General features: G+C 41.7%; 1 protein-coding gene across 1 annotated transcript in view; it reads right to left on the bottom strand.

Annotated features, from left to right (window-relative positions):
- The window catches only part of LOC140212004 (RNA-binding protein with multiple splicing 2), a 125,726-nt gene that overhangs the window by 22,640 nt on the left and 82,509 nt on the right, over positions 1 to 20,577 (bottom strand). The window contains exons 5-6 of the mRNA XM_072282350.1: positions 12,785 to 12,935; positions 7,406 to 7,554 (exon numbers count right to left, since the gene is read on the bottom strand). Of these exons, the coding sequence (XP_072138451.1) occupies positions 7,406 to 7,554; positions 12,785 to 12,935 (300 nt within the window). The remainder of the gene's footprint in view (positions 1 to 7,405; positions 7,555 to 12,784; positions 12,936 to 20,577) is intronic.

Here is a 20,577-nt window from a genome sequence, read left to right as displayed (position 1 = left end):
ACAGCAAGTCAGAAAAAACCTAGAGCAACTAATCAATGCCAGGATTGACATCCAGGACATTTGAGAGCATTTCCACACTTGAGGTATTGAATGAAAAAGGCAAAAGGTATTAAAGAAGCTGCAGCAATTTAAGATTATGACTTAAATGAAACAGAAGGACCCAGCTCCATTAAAGCTGATTAGCACTGGATGCAAAATTAGTTTACTAACTGGCCACATAGCCCCTCGTGCCTATTCTACCATTCATGGTGGGTAGCACACTTTGTTTTCCTTGCACTAACCTATAATCCCATTTCCCCTTTGTAAAAATCAATGTCTTACTCTTTTGGTTAGAGAATTAAAGATACACCCATCCTCCAAAGCTTCTTTGTCTCAGCATCGAATGACTTGAACTAGAATCCCTGGTTCTAGACATTCAGCCTGACAAAGCATTCCACATCTACCCTGTGCAAAATTCTTGCAGGGCTTGATATTGCTGAGATCTTCCTTCATTTTTCCAAGCTTGGGTACATGGACTTGTTCTGCTAAACCTCATGCAAACCCACCACCTGGGAGTCAATCTTAAAGCTTCAACGCTTTTCCGTCACAAATAAGTCATGAAATAAGTCGTTGATCAGGTTAGGAGGCCAGATTCTGTACACAACACCCAATCTGAAGTCTCACCCAGGCTGCATGTAACTGGATAAAGCAGTCTCATTCGCTGCACTCAAACCCACTTGCAAAAAAACAAAAAAAAAAAAGACAACACACCATCACTGGCTTTACAGCGCAGATGACCCAGGTTCAATTCCTACTGCTGCTTGTAAGGAGTTTGTACATTCTCCATGACTTGACAACGTGGGTTTCCTCCGAGTGCTCCGGTTTCCTCCCAGCATCTAAAGATGTACCGGTTGGTAGGTAAATTAACCAATGTAAGCGGTCCCTTGATTAGGCTAGGATTTAATGGGGGATTGCTGGGCTGCAAGGCTTGAAGCTCTGAATCTCAATAAAATAAATTTTAGTGAGATTTATTTGCTGGTATAACCAGATTGGTGGACAAGGACAACCAAGTCCTCAAATTTCATCCCTCACCATTTGAAACAATGTTTCAACCACACCTCCTTGCCCATCTATCTACCCTATCTAGGCTTTTAAAGTTGCCCCTCAAACCACCCAGTCCACATTGCCACCTAGATTTACATCAGCAGAACTGAGTATTACAATTTGGACTGTCACTTAAATGACTGGTGTAGATTGGGAACAGCTTGGACCCAACACCAATTCCTGCTGCATCTTCAGTTTGCAGTTGCTTTTCAATTCCCATTTGTCTGCTTGTCCTAATCCAGCTGTTTAATTGGCTCACGTGTGGATCCTTTAGGACCTCCTGGAAGCCCAAGTCCACCACTAATCAGCCCAGCTAGTTTCATAGAGTGGAACGAGGAGGATAGTTAGTACCATACCTTGGCTCGAGAGAGGCAAGTTCAACCGTGGTCTCAGATGCTGCCTGAGTGGCTTTGGAATGTTCTCCTGACAAATAAAGGCATTATTCAGATGTTCTGGTTTTCTCCCATAACCCAAATACTTGTTCATAGGTTCACTGGCTGCTGCAAAGTACCTTTTGGTCACAAGTTTAGTCCAAATGGCAAAAACTAAAATGAGAAGTGAGAGGGAACATACACTCAAATGGCCACTTATTAGGTACTTCCTACAAAACAAAATGGCCACTAAGTGCTTGTTCATGGTCTGCTGCTGCTGGAGCCCCTCCACTACAAGGGTCATTGTGTTTTCAGAGATGCTCTTCTGTACACCACTACTGCAACTCATGGCTACTTTTGTTACTGTCGCCTTCCTATCGGCTTGAATCAGTCAGGCCATTCTCCTCTGACCTCCCATTTACAAAGCATTTTTGCCCACGGAGCAGCTGCTAACTGGATTTGTGTTTTGTTCCCACCCCCCCACACACAGTTCTCTGTAAACTCGAAACTTGTAGTGAAAATCCCAAGAGATCGGCAGTTTGAGATACTAAACCACCACATCTGGCACCAATCATACCATGTCATTCACTTTGATCACATTTCTTCCCCATTCTGTTTGCTCTGAATCTCGACCATGTCTGCATGCGAGTCGCTGTCACACTATTAGCTGATTAGATAATTGCATTAGAGAGCAGGTGTATCACTGAGTTTGGAGAGGGGTTATAGGGGAATAGGATAGGATTGTTCTGTTGGAAGCCAATTTAGACTTTGGCTCAGGTGGTCATTTGACCATTGTTAACTCTAGCCAATTCTATTTTAATGAGTTGTTACCACTGAACTGATTATAGCATTTTGTATATCACAATGGTTAATTCTAATTTTCCTCTTATTCATGACTAAAATTGCTAGTTTCCAATCTGTAGGAGCTATTTAAAGCTGGAACAAGTGTAGCGGAGTTTTACAGGGTGCTGCTGGGACTTGAGGGACTGAGTTATGGAGAGAAGAGCAGGTTGGGACTTTATTCTGGAACACAGGAGAATGAGGGATGATCTTATAAAAGGTAAAAAAATTTAAGAGTCTTAGATAGGGCAAGGAAAAAAAAAAAATAAATGAAGAACTAGATGCAACACACAAAGTTGCTGGTGAATGCAGCAGGCCAGGCAGCATCTCTAGGAAGAGGTACAGTCGACATTTCAGGCTGAGACCTTTCGTCAGGACTAACTGAAGGAAGAGTTAGTAAGAGATTTGAAAGAACTAGATGTGCAGGTTTAGGGTTAGGGGAGATTTAATAGGAACATATGGGGAAACATTTCACCCAGGTGGGCAGTATATGGAATAAGCTGCAAAAGGAAGTGGCTGAGGCAGATGCATTCATATCTGAAAAGGTACTTGGACAGGTAGATGTATAGGGAGGAAGGGTTTAGGCAGATATGGGCTAACTGCAGGAAAACAGAACAAGCCTAGACAGGAATCTTGATATGCTGGGCCAGCTTTAGTGCTGAATGACCATGACTCCACAATCAAAGATACTTTACAAACGACAATCAGAAACATCGCCCATCTTCATAGCAATATCCAAACTGTAGGATGAAGGTCATCAGGTCCCAGTGACTAATTGGCCTCATTAAGTTCATTAATGATATAAACAAGAATGAGCACATTTCCTTATGAACTGTACCACCCCAATCTTGCAGAACATATGCTAACCCTCCTTTACAGGGCAGTTTATATGCAGCATCTGTAGGAGGAGTCCAGGCCCTCATCAAGAAACTCCACATCCACTCCTTAGACTTGAAAAGTGTATTTTAAGCTGAATGAGACAACGTGCAAACCATCACTGGAGTGTTAAAGTTGGCCATTACAATTGCCTGAATAGCCAAGTCTTGGGAAAGTAACAAAATGACACTGCCAATGAGCTTTATGTAGACTGATTGGATGAGAAATGGTTCACCAGCTAGGCCCACCTTCCTACACAAGATTCAATAACTTAAGGATCCTTCAGTCGTGATGAAGGGTCTTGGCCCAAGAAGTCAGCTCTAGTCCTTTCCGTAGATGCAGCCCGACACACTGTGTTCCTCCAGCATTGTGTTAAGGAACCAAAAGTTGACTTTGGTATTTCCCCTTCTAACTTGGTCAATGTCACTGCAGATCAAGTGAAAGTAATTTCCACACGCAGAGGGATTTGGGCAACTTCTAAATTGAATAAGTTATTTACCTATTTCTAGACAAAGTTGAATTATAGAATCCTCCATACACATGGAGTGGCAAACAGACTATTCCTCATTCCAAAATAACTTCCCTATTCGTCAGTACTTGGGATAAAGCCATTTAAAATTACATTGCAAAAATGCCATCCACACTAACCTGAACAGAGGGCAACTCTCAATGCAGATTTTGGGTAGAGCACACTAAGTTACAACTCAGTGTAAGTTTAGTGAAGTTCAGTGAACAAGGACACATAACTACTCAGACATTCTAATTCATTTGAAAACTTACCCAAATGTTAGTCTGACATAGATTTCCTACCCATTACCTCCAAACAGTACATAGATCACAGCTTCAAACAAACACCACTACATCCATAGATGAAATAAACAAGATTCATAACATTTTGAATTCCTCTTCTTTAATGTTGGGTTGAAGGAATACTCCTCACCACTTAGTTCCAAGTCCAGCCCCAATGCCTACTGAGGGAAGACATGCTCAAACAGTCCATCAAGCCTCTTACTTTGCATCTTTTATTTCACTAAGAGAGATCTCATTAATGTTTTATCACAAGAATACTACTTCAAGAATTTCAGTTCCTTCTTACAAAGCAGTGCCTCCGGCTAGCAGGGGGCACAAAGTTTGGCCAGGAATAAATTGCTTTAAAAATTTTAAATTGAGGGCTAAAAAAAAAAAAAAAATTATTAATTCACACCAGGGATGCAGAAACTTCAATGGATGCTTCTGTGCCAAAGGAAGGTAATACACAAAAATTAGAACTAGAAACACAAACTTCTATAGATAAGCAGAGGAAAGTATTCTGACTGGTTGCATAGTGTAGGCTGATTAGCACAACACTACAGTACAGGTGACCTGGGTTCAATTCCCACCAATGCAAGGAGTTTGTACGTTCACACCATGACTGCGTGAGTTTCCTCCGGGTGTTCGGTCCCCCCCCCCCCCCCCCACTATCCAAAGATGTACTGGTAGGTATGTTGATCTATTGTAAAGTGTCCCATGATTAGGCTAGCATTAAGTGGGGGTGGGGGGGGGGTGGGAAGAGAGATTGCTAAGCAGGGCAGCGCAAAGGGCCAGCAGGGCCTATTCCCTGCTGTATTTCAATAAATAAATTATGGCCTGGCATAGAACGAGCAATGCCCAAGAACTGAAAACCCTACAGAAAGTAGTGGATGCAGCCCATGGGAAAAACCCTCTCCACCATTGACCACATCTACGAGGATGGTCTTGGGGGGGGGGGGGGGGAAGAGGGGTGTAGAACACAGCATTCAAGAACCCCAGCATCCAGGCCATGCTCTCTTCTCACTGCCATGAGAGGTAGAACAGGAGTTCCCAGACACACACACAACTTTAATCCCTCCTTATGTTTACATATCCTCTTTTGCACATTGGTTGTCTGTCCACTTTCATTGTGTGCACTCTTCATAGATTCTATTGTGTCTTTGCATTTACTGTGAATACCCATGAATCTCAGGGTATATGGTGACATACGTGTACTTTGAAAATAAGCTTAGTTTGAACTTTGAAATTAGAAGTGAGGAACTTCACCCTCCAAGGAAATCTTGTGTATAGATTTAGAATCATAGTACAGCACAGTACAGGCCCTCCAGCCCACAATGTTGTGCCAACCCTCAAACTCTGCCTCCCATAAGCCCCCACCTTAAATTCCTCCATATACCTGTCTAGTAGTCTCTTAAACTTCCATAAATTCCATAGTATTTCTAAATTTCCTTTCAATGCCTGCAAGAAAATGAACCTCAAAGTACAATGTGGCAACATACACAAACATACTCTGACAATAAATTGGGTGCTGTGAAGGACCATGGGAGCTCTGAGAGACATTCAGCTTTTATTACAGCATCAGCCACCCGGGTTCATTTCCTGACACAGCCTGTAAGAAGTTTATATATCTCCTCCATTTGCTCCAGTTTCCTCCTACTTTCCAAAGACTTGTGGGTTGGTAGGTCACATGGATGTAATTGGGCCGCACGAGCTCATTTGGCCAAAAGGGCTCTGTTCCTCCAAGAATTTGTAGTCAAATGTTTAAAAACGTCACTAATCATGGATAAAGTTGGAAAGCGAACATGCTCCAATGATGGATTAGGCCAGCAAGTAGCGACAGAAGCAGGTTGTATGAGAAGATGCATTTGGTCTATCCAAGAATTCGCCAAAGTCCAGATACCAAGTTAAAACCTGAAACACACTCCAGTGTAGAGAATAATTAGCCAAATCTCTGGATATCTGGTTTACAAGTGATACTCCAGATGTGGAATTCACTTTAACCAATGAAAATTCACACAATCAATTGGTGCCTCAACAACAATCTATCCAAAGGTTGCCTCAGGGCAGTACTCTCAGCTAACAGAATACTATCACACATGGGAAAATATTTTGCACAGCAATATCCCAAGAATGATGTTATCTAAACAATCGAATGCTCAAGGAGAAATGGTTGGTCAAAAATGCTCGGCAGTACACATGCTTTTCGACACATCTCCAAAGTGGATTTCCAGTGCTTCTCCATTCCACTAGGGCCCAATAATTTAAAAAAAAACACAACGATTAAATCATTCCCAGATGAAGAGACCCAAAGCCCATATCTCTTTGTACACCCCACCCTCTACCCAGCAATTTGTGCGTCTGGAGATAGCATCCAACTGAAAACATTGATAATCTGATTGGGGGAATTTCAACATCAAAGTTTCCACGAATTTGCCAGTGGAGGTTTCCTTGCGGTTAACCCATATGCAAAATTTTAAATGACTGCTATCCAAATTTGTCTTGGACCTCCTGAGAAAGAAAGTTCCTTTCTGAGCGTTTGTGTATTTATTGGCACAAATTTCAAGTTGGACATTCTTCTGAGCACAGCCTCCACCCCTTTCTTCCTTTACGGAGCCAAATCATACTGCAAGGGTCGTCAGAATGCCTCAAGGCCTACACTACAAGTTCAATTAGGTGGAAATTTATATACAGTAAATGCAATGCACTGGCTTCAGTGGAACAGAATTGAGGGAAATATGTTCATATACTATGATACAGGATATATTTGTTTGAAGCATTCAAGCACAATCCAAGTCACCACAGGAGGAAACACCTACCTTGGTTGCTATGTATCCAAGCAATACTATCCATTCCCCGTCCAAGGACCAGGGAGGGCAATGTGCACCTTTTCACATTTAGTTTGTGAATGAGAACCTTGGCAACCAGCTCCCATAGAGACTTTAAACACTTTGCAAGTTTGCTAACGTCTTTTTGTCCCCCAAATCATTAACTGAAAGTTTAAGAAATTCGCCTGCAAGGAACTCCCTATGAGCAAAATGCAAAAAAAAAATACAGTTTTAAATTTTATAAAAATCTGGATTTACTTACTGATTTCTTTTAATAATCCATTCTTGCTTGAAGTTTATCCTGCACAACCACAAGCCTCTGACCCCTGAAAATAAGGCGTGTCTAGCTCATTCTAGACTAGTGACAGCACCTTTCATGTCCCACCCCACCGCTAGATCAAAGTAAAGGTGATCCATGCAAATCTGACAATGCAGTAGGGGGTTGGCATTGATGCAGTCGATTGGACTGGGCCTTTGTGTATTAGTAAGAAAACTGTGATCGATTAGGTACAAAAAAAAAATTAAAAAGTTGCACAGTGATCAGACTAAAAGGAATAAACCAGGATCTGTGCAGAGTGGTGTTGGAGGTGCTGGGTTGCTGACACAGCTACCATTAGTTACCTGAGCGTGAAGTGCAGCAGCTGCAGCAGCAGCAGCGGGGTAGGTGAACGCAGCATGTGGGATGGCAGGGGTCAGTTCTGTTGTGTACAGTGGATAGGGAGCCCAGGCCTCTGGAGATGCAGGGATGAGTGCTGTTCCTGCAAGGTCATCTGAAACATGGAACACATTTTTTTTTAAAAAAGAGATTTTTAGTCACGTCAAAAAGAAATATCAATGCAAGATTTACATCCTAACTAACTCCAAAGCCCACCCCTGCCCCAAACTCTGGATAATTAGAAGTCAGAGCAATAAACAAAATGTAGAAATGTTAGGCAGCTTCATTGAAGGGAAATGGGCCAACGTTTTAGGTCAAGACCATTCAAGCAATCTCCAAACAGGTCAAGCGCACACCAACCATCAAGCCATTTTCAATGATTCTATTCCATTCTGTTGTTTTGCAATTTTAAAACATTAAATTAATTCAAAAGACTGAGAATCTGGGAATGCAGGCTTAACTTTTAGTTTACTTTTAAGTGAGATGCCTGCGTATCACATGATAGGGTAACAAGTGCAATCAAACCATAATTATTTAAACAAAGCATACTTAATCAAATATATACAAGATTACTCAAACATTATTAAAACAAGATGTACAGCACATTCTGGCCACATCTTTCTCCCCTCAACCAGATTTTGGATCTCACCTACACAACTGGGACAATTTACTAACTTACACACACACACAAAATGCTGGAGGAATGCAGCAGGCCAGGCAGCATCTATGGAAAAAAAAAAATAAAAGAAAATCTGCAGATGCTGCAGAAGTGTTACTTGGACTTCCAGCACCTGCAGATTTTCCTCTTGCTTGCGATTTACTAACTTGTTAGTTGTGTGGGGGCGGGGGGGGAGAGCTACACTGTCACAGGGAGAACAGGGAAACTCCACACAAGCAGCAGTTCTGGATGTGTCATAATGCCCGAGTCACCAGAGCAATGATGCATCTCAGTGCTGCCCCGGAATGGTTTTAAAAATCACATACCAAAATGTACTGTTGCCTCATTTAGAAGCCACTCCTTTATAAGAGCATTGACTTGGTTTCTGGGAATGTGCATTCTGACATGACCATGGCTTGCGTTGAGACGGAAGCCTTCAGGCTTAAGCCAAGTTGGCACCCAGCACAGAGTTTTAGAATTTATCAGCTGAGCAAAACTGCACACAATTAAACAGCCAAATTTAAGCCCTTGTTTGTTAGCCAAAGTATTACAATTCAGAACAAATCTTGTTTAAAGGAATTTTATGGAATCTTTCACTGAGGTTTCAGTAAAGGCCAATTCCAAAACTAGATATTGAATGTTAAGCACCTGCCCTAACCTCACTTTGTTTCTTGGGTTGTGAATTGTGACCCACTGCTGTGTGTCAAGCAAGATATATTCATACCTTGACCTGAAACATTCCCAGAGCAGCTCATTGGTATAAAATCATTGCTGACAGTACTGCCTGAAGGAAATGGCAAACATTTTGCAGGGTTTCAGATGTCAAGAAATGTTTAGCTTACTGGCTAATTAAGCCTAATTCAAAAAGTTATACAAAAGTTGCTCTTTATCTGTTGCTTTCAGTACCAGAGCAGGTACAGAGAAAAGAAAGATTAGGTTTCAGGTTCTTGACTATGCCAAGAATGAATCAGCTCACTGTTATGAAGCATTTTAATTCCAGTTCCCTGCTAAAATGGTTCCCAAAACCTGCAGCAAAATGTAATACATTGTTCTTTGGATAAATTTCCACCTAATTCTATTAACATGAAAGTTGGAGTTTCAGAAACAAAAGAATTCTCCAGAATATTATGAATACCAAAAGTGAAACTTGCACCCACTCATGAATATGTTTGATCCAAGATTCATTCTACTGATGTTAATGCTAACCTAGTACTAAATGTACACCTTGTATCCAAATAATTTGATCTCAGGGCCTACATGTAGAAGAATGCAGTTTATCATTAAAACCAGTTAGCACATTTTCTTTTTTAAACTAGCATATGCAAATCTGCCTGCAGAACCCAGGGCAATCAAATAAAAGCATCATAAGACCACGTCCATAAAACATAGGAGCTGAATAGGCCCAAAGTCTGCTCTGCCAGTCCATCTCTCACCCATTCTCCTGCCTTCTTCCCACTAACTTTGACACCCTTACTAATCAAGAACCCACCAACCTCTGCTTTAAATATACCTAATGACCCTGCCTCCACAGTCATCTGTGGTAATGAGTTCTACAGGTTCACCACCTTCTTGCCCCAGACTCCCCCACTATAGGAAATATCCTCAACACATGCACTTTATCTAGGCCTTACAATATTTTATAGGTTTCAATGAGAACCCAAGCACTCACACTCATTCTTCTAAACTACAGCAAGTACAGGCCCAGAGCCATCAAATGCTCCTCATACATTAACCCATTCGTTCATGGATCATTCTTGAGCCTCCTCTGGGCTCTCCAATGCCAGTACAACCTTTGACCCAAATCTGCCCATAATGCTCTAAGTGCAGCCTGACCAATGCTTTAAAGCCTCAGCTTTAGACCAATCACTGATTTTAAGAGTGCAAATTCCAGTTTTGAGTATCAAACTATTTAATTTAATTGCAGTCCGCCTACGCTTTCAATTCGACTAATTAACTGCAGATTCACGACCCAAATCAAACTTAAGTATTACATAGACCAAACAATTAGGTCTAGAGCATTAACTAAGTGTTCCTTAAAAATTGAAATCCTTCATCAAGATTGGCTCCAACTAATAAATCCAGATTTAGCTCTCAGAAACATTCTTTTGCTTTTGAAGGAAATAATATATTGAATATCTTACAGGACCTGACCAATCTTTTCACTGGTTTCCCCAATCACAATTTCCAAATGAAGGGAATATCACACCCCCAGTTAAGAAGCTTAATCTTATTAATTGGAAGGGTTTAAAATGATCAGCTCAATGGATCTTTTTTTGGGAAATAGAAATTGCAAATACAACAAGCACTTGGAGATATTTTAAGACTAGAAATTGGCTAAGGGATAGCTAGTTCTCTCTTGAAAGTTTAAAGATGCACAACTCCAACCAGGTTCAATCCCTACTCCTGATATTTTCCATACCTCAGATATTCCCTATAGCCTGTAGGGTTTCTCCAAGTGCTCCAGTTTCCTCCCATAATGTGCTAGGTTATCCCACTCCCACAAATTAACCCTCATGTGGCTGACAGGAGAATCAGGAAAACTGACGAGCACAAGGTGGAATGAGATTACTTCTGGAGCTCACAAAAGCCGGACGGGTCACACAGTTGCAAGCACAGAGTCAAAATCCATCTTTGCACCTTCACCCAATTGCTTCCATTCTGAAGTTAAGTATTTCTTTAAACATTTCTATTCAAGTTATAACAACAGTGTTTAAAGATTTAAACATAACAATTTAGGTGTCACATAGCAATTGGTAATTGACAAGTGCTGACTATAGATCACATCACTCAATCCTAAACAGTTTTGTCAAGAGGATGGAATAGACATTGATTACACAATCTAATTGTAAAGGTTGGAGATACTCCCCCTCCCCATTCCTTTCTAACCAGAACCAACCCTTGACTATTCTGAGCAAAATACTATCAGCAACTGCAAAGATATTAGCCAGGCTTATTTTGACTGATTTCTAAGGGTGGAGGTCCAGTATTCCTCAGGATTGGTTGAAAGGGGTGATGGGCACAGAAAATTCTTTGTTGCAACTGGAGACTAAACCTACAGACCATATCAGCTCAATTGTGATAACATTCACTGAAGGAAATAACATGCAATCATTGAAAATTGCTCAATTGAAGATAATTACAACTGGAAACTTCAGTTTGTAGATTTCCTTAATTATCCATGAACCTTGAAGCTGCCTACAATTGCACTGTCCTCCTTCATACTAATTAAGGTGCAGTGAATTCTGTATTCAACACAATAATTATCAACTTAGTCAAACCAGGTGCTCTATTCCAGTAGTATTCAAGACAATTTCAAGTTAATAATAACCTCATTTACTTCTAGCTTCCATTCTTATTCTATGAGGCTAGGAAAAGGGGCGGAGTGGAAGGGTGATAAACACTTCCCGATTACTCTGCAAAATTACAGACACTAACATCGGGTAATGAGAAAACTGTCCCATCGTTAAGTTTCCAGTATTTAGGTAAAGTGGCCTCCTGGTCTAAAGGTAACTGTTGACAGCCAAAGTCCACTCAGCAAGATCAGTGCTTCATGAGATGATGGACAAAGTGAAATGAGCTCTAAATGCTGTACATAGCTTTGAAAGTGATGACATCTTAGATCTTGAAACCAGTTTGTGTTGCTTTTAGCCAGAGCTCGTTTCAATAAGAGTGAATGTTGGAGGCCATGCTCGCAAAAAGCAAGGAATCCCGTATGCACACTTCACTTGAGCTCATCTGCCAGATGGCAGTCTGGTTGTGTTAAGTGGTACATCTTGGGACAGGCGTTGGGTGTGAGGTGCTAGGAGAGCCCACCACAACTGAAGCGCACCTTTTAGCCATGTGTAGGGTGGAACTGACTAACCCTGGAGAAATAAGCCAGAACAGTGGTGTAGCAGTTAGCATTACACTAACAGTGCCAGCAACCCAGATTCAATTCTGCTGGTGTCAGTAAGGAGGCTGTATGTTCTCCTTGTCACCATGAGGGTTTCCTCCAGTTTCCTCCCACATTTCAAAGATGTACAGATTAGTGTCACATGGGTGCAATGATGCAGTATGGGCTTGATGGGCCGAAGGGCCCGTTACTGTGCTACATCTTGACAAATAATGTGTAATCAGCATCCCAAATCAACATGCTGGAGAAAGCAGTGGGGAGCTATAGCTAGAAAAAAAAAAAAAAGGCTCTTCCTTAATTTCCTACCTTTCCCTATTGATTTGTTCATTTGAGGTACAGCACATAATAAGTCCTTCCGGACTTTTGAGCCACACTACCCAGCAATTCCGATTTAATCCTAGCCAAATCACAAGACAATTTATAATGACCGATTAACCCACCAACCACTAGGTGTTTGTACAGTAAATTGCTCTTGACCTACAGACAGTCTGACTGGGAGGAAACCAGAACACCCGGAGGAAACCCATGTGGTGACAGGGAGAATGGACAAATTCTTTACAGGCAGCACAGGAATTAAACTCTGGTCTTCTGTACTGTAAAGAGTTGTGCTAACCACTAGTCTACCATGCCACCCAATAATGAAATGTATTACTCAGCCAATGTCATGCACATGGCACTCCATCTCCTTAACTGGAATTAGCAAGGCTGCTGTCATGACACATGGCCTATATTGGAATGCTAGACACACATTAAAAGAATATCATAATTGCAGAAGGTTAAACTCAAGTAACTTACAGGGGTCCCGTGCAATGAAGTGTGCTCCCAAGGCAGGGTGCATGTTTGTGGGGTTGGGCGTAGCCATTAGCTTGCTTTTGGCCATCTTCGTGTTTGCCTTCGCAAATTCCAACCTGAGAGTTTGAGGATTTTCAGGATCAAATCGAATACCCTATTTTTTAAAAGAAGTAAATTTCAACCAACAAGTCCAAAAGAACAATTTCAAAAGACATTGAGATACATGCTAGATTCAACTCAGGACCACTCAAGTTTCATTAGACACATGCCAATTGGAGACAAAGGCTCACCATGTAGCCTTATTATAGAACATTCACAAAACCAATTGGAGTAATACAAGCAAAAAAAATTAAGGTTGATAAAAATAATGAAGTTTTGAGTTTTATCAGGCCCCATTGCCTGATAAAGGAGTTATCTGCACTTTTGAGGATACAATCCATTATGCTAGAGATATTGTACATAGCCCAGGAATCAAGCAGTTTCTTTTATCACCTCCCCCCACCTGTAATTTCCTCATTCATTACAGTCAAGGATTCCAATAGATTTTCCCCCACAATATATCATCCCACTTCACACTACAATTGGAGATTTTTTTTTGTATCTGGGTTCTTGGCAAATGACAACTGGCATTCAGCCAAGCAACCATTGGGGAGATGGTTGCTTGAGCAGTCTTGTCTTGGAATATTCCCCTCCCTTACATAGGCACAGGAAGATGTACTCCATTTCCTTGTACTTTAATCAATTGGCCCTCTACCTGGAGTGTGCTTGGGGTAGAGTCGATCGACAAAGAAGCAGAATTGTGAACACAGCTCAGCACCCGACAGAAACCAGCCACCCTACCATAGGCTTTTTAAATATATAGTCTCTAAAGTATACCAAAGACCCCAGACTACACACTCCCATCGAGGGGACGATACAAAAGCCTGAAAACACATACCACATAGCTCAATGACAGCTTGCATCTCACTGTTAAGACTATTGAACAGTCCCCCAGTGCAGTAAAATGTCTTTGACCTCAATCTACATCATTATCTACCTGCACTTCCTCTGAAACTTTTGTATGCGCGGGTATCGTTCACTCCAACGTACTACCTCGGTGCACTGTGTGATGAGATGATCTGTCTGGATGGCATGCAAAGAGTTTAACTGTAGCTCAGCACACGCATCAACAGACCAATTTGTTTACATTATGGAGGCACGCACATTTGGGAACTGTCCAGCTACAGCAATTCAATCCGCACACAAGGACAGGAGGTGCTTAGCAAAGTCTGCAGGATGGACAGGCTTGGGGAAATGTTTGAAATCAAAGTCAATCTCCCACCAAATAAGAGTGGATTACTTGTATACTCTCCACACAAGAAACATTGGACAGATGCTTAGTAGACAGGGCAGTTCTGCTGAATGCACAGCTATTTTATACAGCACTAGGACGACATTATTTGCATTGAATCTGACCCCAGGAACCAATGTTTATAAACTGGACAATCCTCATACCCTGCTGTAGAGTTTATTTGGTAATAAGCCAGGGTGGTTACCCTACAAGACCTAATCATATTGCAGGATTAGACCAAATCCACCAACCCAAAGATTAAGGACACACCAACACTGTTCAATACTTCAGAAGTGATCCAGTTCTGCATCACGAGCTCAAGGAATTTGCAGTTGGGATATAGAGACTTTGGACAGTAGGAGTTTGTGTAACATCAGTGATGCTGGTAGACACTAGCAGGGCATGGATGGGATAACCAAGTTCAGGGTATTTAGCTACCAAGTTCAAGTTGAAAGGGAGTGGAAGAGCAAGTTGGGTGGAAACACCTTCTTGGATCTCGGCTCTTGCCGACAGATGCATGGGACTATGGCACAACAAAACGAACAAAACAGCTTGTCTGTGCTTGGAGGCCATTATGACATGAGAGTCTGAAGACCAACAAAGTTCATCAGATGCTTTCAGGCCAAGATCAATTGCAGCCAGATTATATTTAGTTGCATCTGGGCTGACGAACCATTGTAGTGTCACTGTGACTGCAATCGCTTTGCAGGACCTGGGATCAATACCTGCCACTGTCTGCAAGAAGCTGCATATTCTCCCCTTGACCACCAGCTCTCAGCTGCTCTGGTTTGCACCCACATTCCAAAGACTCGCTGTTAGTGTTAGTGAGCTGTGGGCATGCTATGTTGCCACCAGAATAGCGCCAACACTTGCAGGCTGCTCTGATTTAGATTGACACCAGTGACACATTTCACTGTTTAGAAGCTTCGATGTAATTCAATGAACGTGGGCTGGCACAGCAGTGTAGTGGTTAGCACAACGCTTTACAGTACCAGTGACCCAGGTTCAACTCCCGCCACTGTCTGCAAGGAGCTCGTACGTTCTCCCTGTGATCGTGTGGGTTTCCTCTGGGTGCTCCGGTTTCCTCACAGTCCAAAGACAAACTGACTGGTAGATTAATTGGCCATTGTAAATTGTCCATTGGTTAGGCTAGGGTTAAACAGGTGGGCTGCTGGGCAGCTTGGCTGGAAGGGACTGTTCTATGCTGTGGCTCAATAAACAAATCTTCCATTCTGTCACAATAAAGTATCACCAATTCCATAGAGCCAAAGGAAATAAACACTCCTATAAACTCAGTTAAGATACAAATTTGGAAGCCCAGTTATGAAGCCAAGTAAAAATCTAATGAAAACTCCCAAACCAATTTCCAGGTTTTTGATGCAACTTCCAATGAAACCAAATGCAAAAAAACATTGAAAATTGAACCTAACAAAACATTTAAATGTCAGTGGTGCATTGGATGAATTTCCACTTTTGTACTTCCTCGCTGAGATCCACGAGGTCTGGTACTTAGAGGTAAAGGGCCACATTATAGAAGCAGGGAAGTACAGGTGAAGTGGCAAACAAACTCCAGAACACCATTGCTGGTGAACGCAGCAGGCCAGGCAGCATCTCTAGGAAGAGGTACAGTTGACGTTTCGGGCCGAGACACTTCGTCAGGACTAACTGAAGGAAGAGCTAGTAAGAGATTTGAAATCTTACTAGCTCTTCCTTCAGTTAGTCCTGACGAAGGGTCTCAGCCCAAAACGTCGACTGTACCTCTTCCTAGAGATGCTGCCTGGCCTGCTGCGTTCACCAGCAACTTTGATGTGTGTTGCTTGAATTTCCAGCATCTGCAGAATTCCTCGTGTTCAGAACACCGTGTTAGGGGTCCATAAAAGCATTGACATTACACTTTGGAAATTATCTTCAGGCACTTCACATAAAAGCTGGTTTAATACTAGGTATCAAAAGGCAGTAAGATCCAAGAGATCTCCGGTTGCTTTGGGAGATTTATTTTTTGAGCTGTACATGTTAAAGGCGGCTTAGATTTGACAACATTAAGATACGCATCTACACTACTCAGCCCAGGCAGGAATACTTCTCCTGTGAACACCTTCAGTTTTCACCATGGGCATAGTTACCAGTCCTAGGCAGCTCAGGTTTGGCATTTCCAGCCCACCCACTCAAATGAGTACTGTCACTACAAAACTCCATTCAGCCAAGGATCTCCAAGTCTGGATGGGACAGTATTGGACATTAAACATTAGCAAAAAAAACACTAAGAATATTAACATCATAGCCAAATTTTTGTCTCCAGATCACATTGGAGGAGTCTTAAAACAGTAGGGGTGAAGTTGTTGGAAGCTTGTTTATCCCCTACAAGGCATTGTCATCCAAATGCATTTAGGGTTGAGAAAGCACCCAAAACATAATCCAAAACATTAGTATCATAAGCCACAACAGTGCCACAATTCACCTGTGTTCATTCAGAATATCCAAGATGCATGTTAAACCACATAACCATGACAGAACAATAAATCACTTCATGTTTGCTATCAAGATGTGGGCATTTTAAACTAGTACTTCAATCATGAAAAGATCAATCCCAGTAAAAAGCTTTCCACTAGGTTCACGTACCCAAGAAACCCTTCAATGGAGATGTGGCAAACAGTCATAGGAGGACTAAATGAGATGCTTTATGCTAATTAGAGAAAAATCAAAGGACAGACTTCTCAGAGCAAGCTTAATTATATGTCACATCAAGGCCTCAAGTCAAAGATCAATCATGAGCACCATGCCAGGAATATCACAGTACCAACAATTTAAAGTGACTGACAGAAATTAGTGTTCATGTCTGGCATTAGCAAAGTTACCAAGATCCAAAACCTAGAAAATTTTAAGCTCAGTTCTCCAGAATGCATGAAATTCACAACTTTTTGCCTCATTTTATTTGATCTAAGCTAAAAGTCACAAGTTAAGCACCACTGGTAGCAACAAGCCAAATTTTTCATGCATGCAGTTAACTGCATTAAAGATAAAAGAAAAGGCATTTCATTGGAGGTTTTGTCAAACTGATATGTCTCCGCAGTGGATTGGAAGTTTCCTTTTTAGATGGAAGTCAACTGACCCATTAATGGGGCCAAGAGTTGAAGAGAAGGCATTAGATAACAAGTGTAGAACAGGCCACATGTAAAAAGCAATATCTGCAATGATGAGGCAACAATAGACAATAGGTGCAGGAGTAGGCCATTCAGCCCCTCTTTTTTGAAAGAATCCAGAGAATTGGCCTCCACTGCCTTCTGAGGCACAGCATTCCACAGAACCACAACCCTCTGTGTGAAAAAGTTTTTCCTCAACTCCGTTCTAAATTGTCTACCCCTTATTCTTAAACTGTGCAACCAGAAGCCAATAGGGAAATGTCTATGGCTCATACACCAAATCTTAAAACTCAGTTTCTTGGGATTGTACTTAATTCCAAGCACAATGTGAAAGTCTTTGAAGGTGGTCAAAGATGGAGGAACTGATGAAGTTGAATGTAATAGGTCTTACATTGTAGCTATGCGAGTTAAGTTACCCAGCCTAATCCCATCTTTCTGCATCGGATCTACACCCCTGCAGGTAATGTCCAGTACTAAGTATTTAAGATTTGATGAATGTTTTTGCCACCACCAACCTTTGGATGAGTTAAAGAAAGTCTCTTCTAATCCTACAGGTGTCCCCCGCTTTTCAAACGTTCGCTTTACAAAACCTTACTGTTACTAAAGATCTACATTAGTACCCTGTTTTCACTTTCAGAAGGTGTTTTCACTGTAACAAAAAAAAATTCAGCGTGATAAAAAATCAGCATGCGAAAAAAGTCAGTGCGCGATAAAAGGCAGAGCGCGCCCCAAGCAGTCGCTCTCCCCTGGATTGGGAGCTGCTTTGCTTTAACACATGCCTGTGAGCAGCCATTTGCAAGATGAGTTCTATGGTATTGGAAAAGCCTGAAAGAGCTCATAAGGGTGTTACCCTTACAGTAAAACTAGACAATTAAGCCTTTTGATCATGGTGAACAAAATAAGGACAACGTGAGTTTGGCTTGTGGAAGCTAACAAACATGATGTTAAAGAGGTTTTGGCATCCCATCACCAAGAACTGACAGATGAAGAGCTGATACAATTGGAAGAAAAAATGATAACAATCGAAACCAAATGAGTAATGATAAAGTACGACTTTAATTTTGAAAGGGTATGTCGGTTTAGGAGATATTTGCAGGATGGTTTGAGTCCTTAAAGAACTGTGTGATAGAAAAATGCGCGAGGCTCAGCAGTCAAGCAAGCCTGCCACAGCAGACGACGAACCTTGACCTTCGACATTGAGGTGGGCAGTCACAGGAGATGAGCTGCCTGCTCTAATGGCAACAGACAACGAGATGACACCCCAGTGTCCCACCACCCCAACCCCCAGGCCACGGACAGATACCGATACGCGGAAAATGCAACGGGTGACAGGACGCACACAGCACATCTTTAAGAAAAAAGCTGAAATAAACATGCTAATTAATTAGCTGCCACCTAGCATGTAATTGTCAGCCCAGATCAATGCCCATGCAATCGGCAATCGCCTCTGATCTGCGCCGACATTTATGTGCCGGGCAGCACCTAATTAATTAGCATGTTTATTTTGGCTTTTTTCTTAAAGATGTGCTGTGTGCCTCCCGGCTACCCCTGCGTGCTTCGCAGCAATGCATCAGTCAGCAGTCCGGAGGGTGGGGGCCACTGCACCACCCAGCCTGCTATGACTCAGTCTAATACACCACTGTCAGTGTGCTCGATGTCTTCCCAATTCCGGAAAGTGATACTATACTGTACATAGGCTGTGTATTTTTACGTGTTATTTGGTATGATTTGGCAGCTTCATAGCTTAAAGGTTACTGGAGAGCGCGTTTATGCCAACAGCGCTTGCGTGAGATTTTTGCTACGGAGATCCGTGCAGGCAATCGTTGTAGAGAAGTACTTCTACTTTATTATAGGTGGTGTATTTATCATATCATTCCTGCTTTTACTATATGTTACTGTTATTTTAGGTTTTGTGTTATTTGGCATGATTTGGTAGGTTATTTTTGGGTCTGCGAACACTCACAAAATTTTCCCATATAAATAAATGGTAATTGCTTCTTTACTTAATGACATTTCGGCTTATGAACCGTTTCATAGGAACACTACCTTCAGATGGCGGGAGAAACCTGTACTTAAAACTAATTTCCCATAGTCACATTAAAGAATGGGGTACAGAGCCTTTATTTTATACAGTAAAAATAAAATAAAAAAATAGCCTACCATTCTGAACAGTCATCCAAGTTTTCCTTAGCTAAAGTTATCCATTCCTGGAAACATTGAAGCATCCCCCAGGAGATTTCTAATGTAATTATATCTTGAAACCGGAATATTATTGTTACATGTACCAAGATAGTGAAAACCTTTGTTTACATGCAATCCAGATTGAATCTAATAGATCATTCCATATGGAAACATTAAGGTCATCAGCAGGAAAACAATGCAGAATAGTATTACAGTTAAGATAGATAAATAAGGTGCACGTTATATTGGGAGAACAGGAGTTCTTTTTTTATTTAAAAGAGTCTATTAAAGAGTCTGGTAACAGCAGGATAGAAACAGTCTTCTCGCAGATTTTATAGAAATATATGAAAAGGGAGAGATAAGAGGCATGCAAGCTGTCTCCACTGTCAAGTGAGACTAGAATTAGGGGACAAAGCCTCTGATTTGGAAGAAATAGATTTAGGATAGAAGAGGATGTACGCTTCTCCCAGAGAGTAATTAATCTGGAATTTTTTTTGCTTGGAAACAGTAGACTATCTCATTAAAAATATTTAAGACACAGATAGATAGATCTTAGCACAGGATGAGAATTAAGGGTTATGGGGAAAAAGACAGGTAGGTGGAGCTGGATCCGTGGTCAGATCAGCCATGATCTTATTCAGTGGTCCCCAACCTCCGGGCCGCAGACCAATACATTGCCGCGAAGAATGCAGGGGTGGCTGGAACGCACCTAGCACATCTTTAAGAAAAAAGCTGAAATAAACAAGCTAATTAATTAGGTGCTGCCTGGCACATAAATGTCAGCCCAGATCAGAGGCGATGCAGGTCAATCGCCGGGTGGCACCTAATTAATTAGCTTGTTTATTTCCGCTTTTTTTCTTAAAGAAGTGCTGGGTGCGTTCCGGCCACCACTGCACGCTTTGCGGCAATGTATCGGTCTGCGGCCTGGAGGTTGGGGACCACTGATCTTATTGAATGGTAGGGCAGGCTCGACGGGCCAGGTTGCTGACTCCTTCCCGCATTTCTCAAGTTCTCATTACTTCTCATTCCTGAAGTCATGGCCAAGCAAGCGTTGCATACAGTTCTAGTACAGATGTCACTCTTAATATTCTGAACTTCAGCTAAGAAAAGCATCTAACAATCCTCAATCACCTGGACTCATCCCG

The sequence above is a fragment of the Mobula birostris genome, chromosome 18 (genome assembly GCF_030028105.1).
Source record: "Mobula birostris isolate sMobBir1 chromosome 18, sMobBir1.hap1, whole genome shotgun sequence".
Taxonomy (NCBI): domain Eukaryota; kingdom Metazoa; phylum Chordata; class Chondrichthyes; order Myliobatiformes; family Myliobatidae; genus Mobula; species Mobula birostris.
This window is presented reverse-complemented; position numbering and strand designations above follow the sequence as displayed.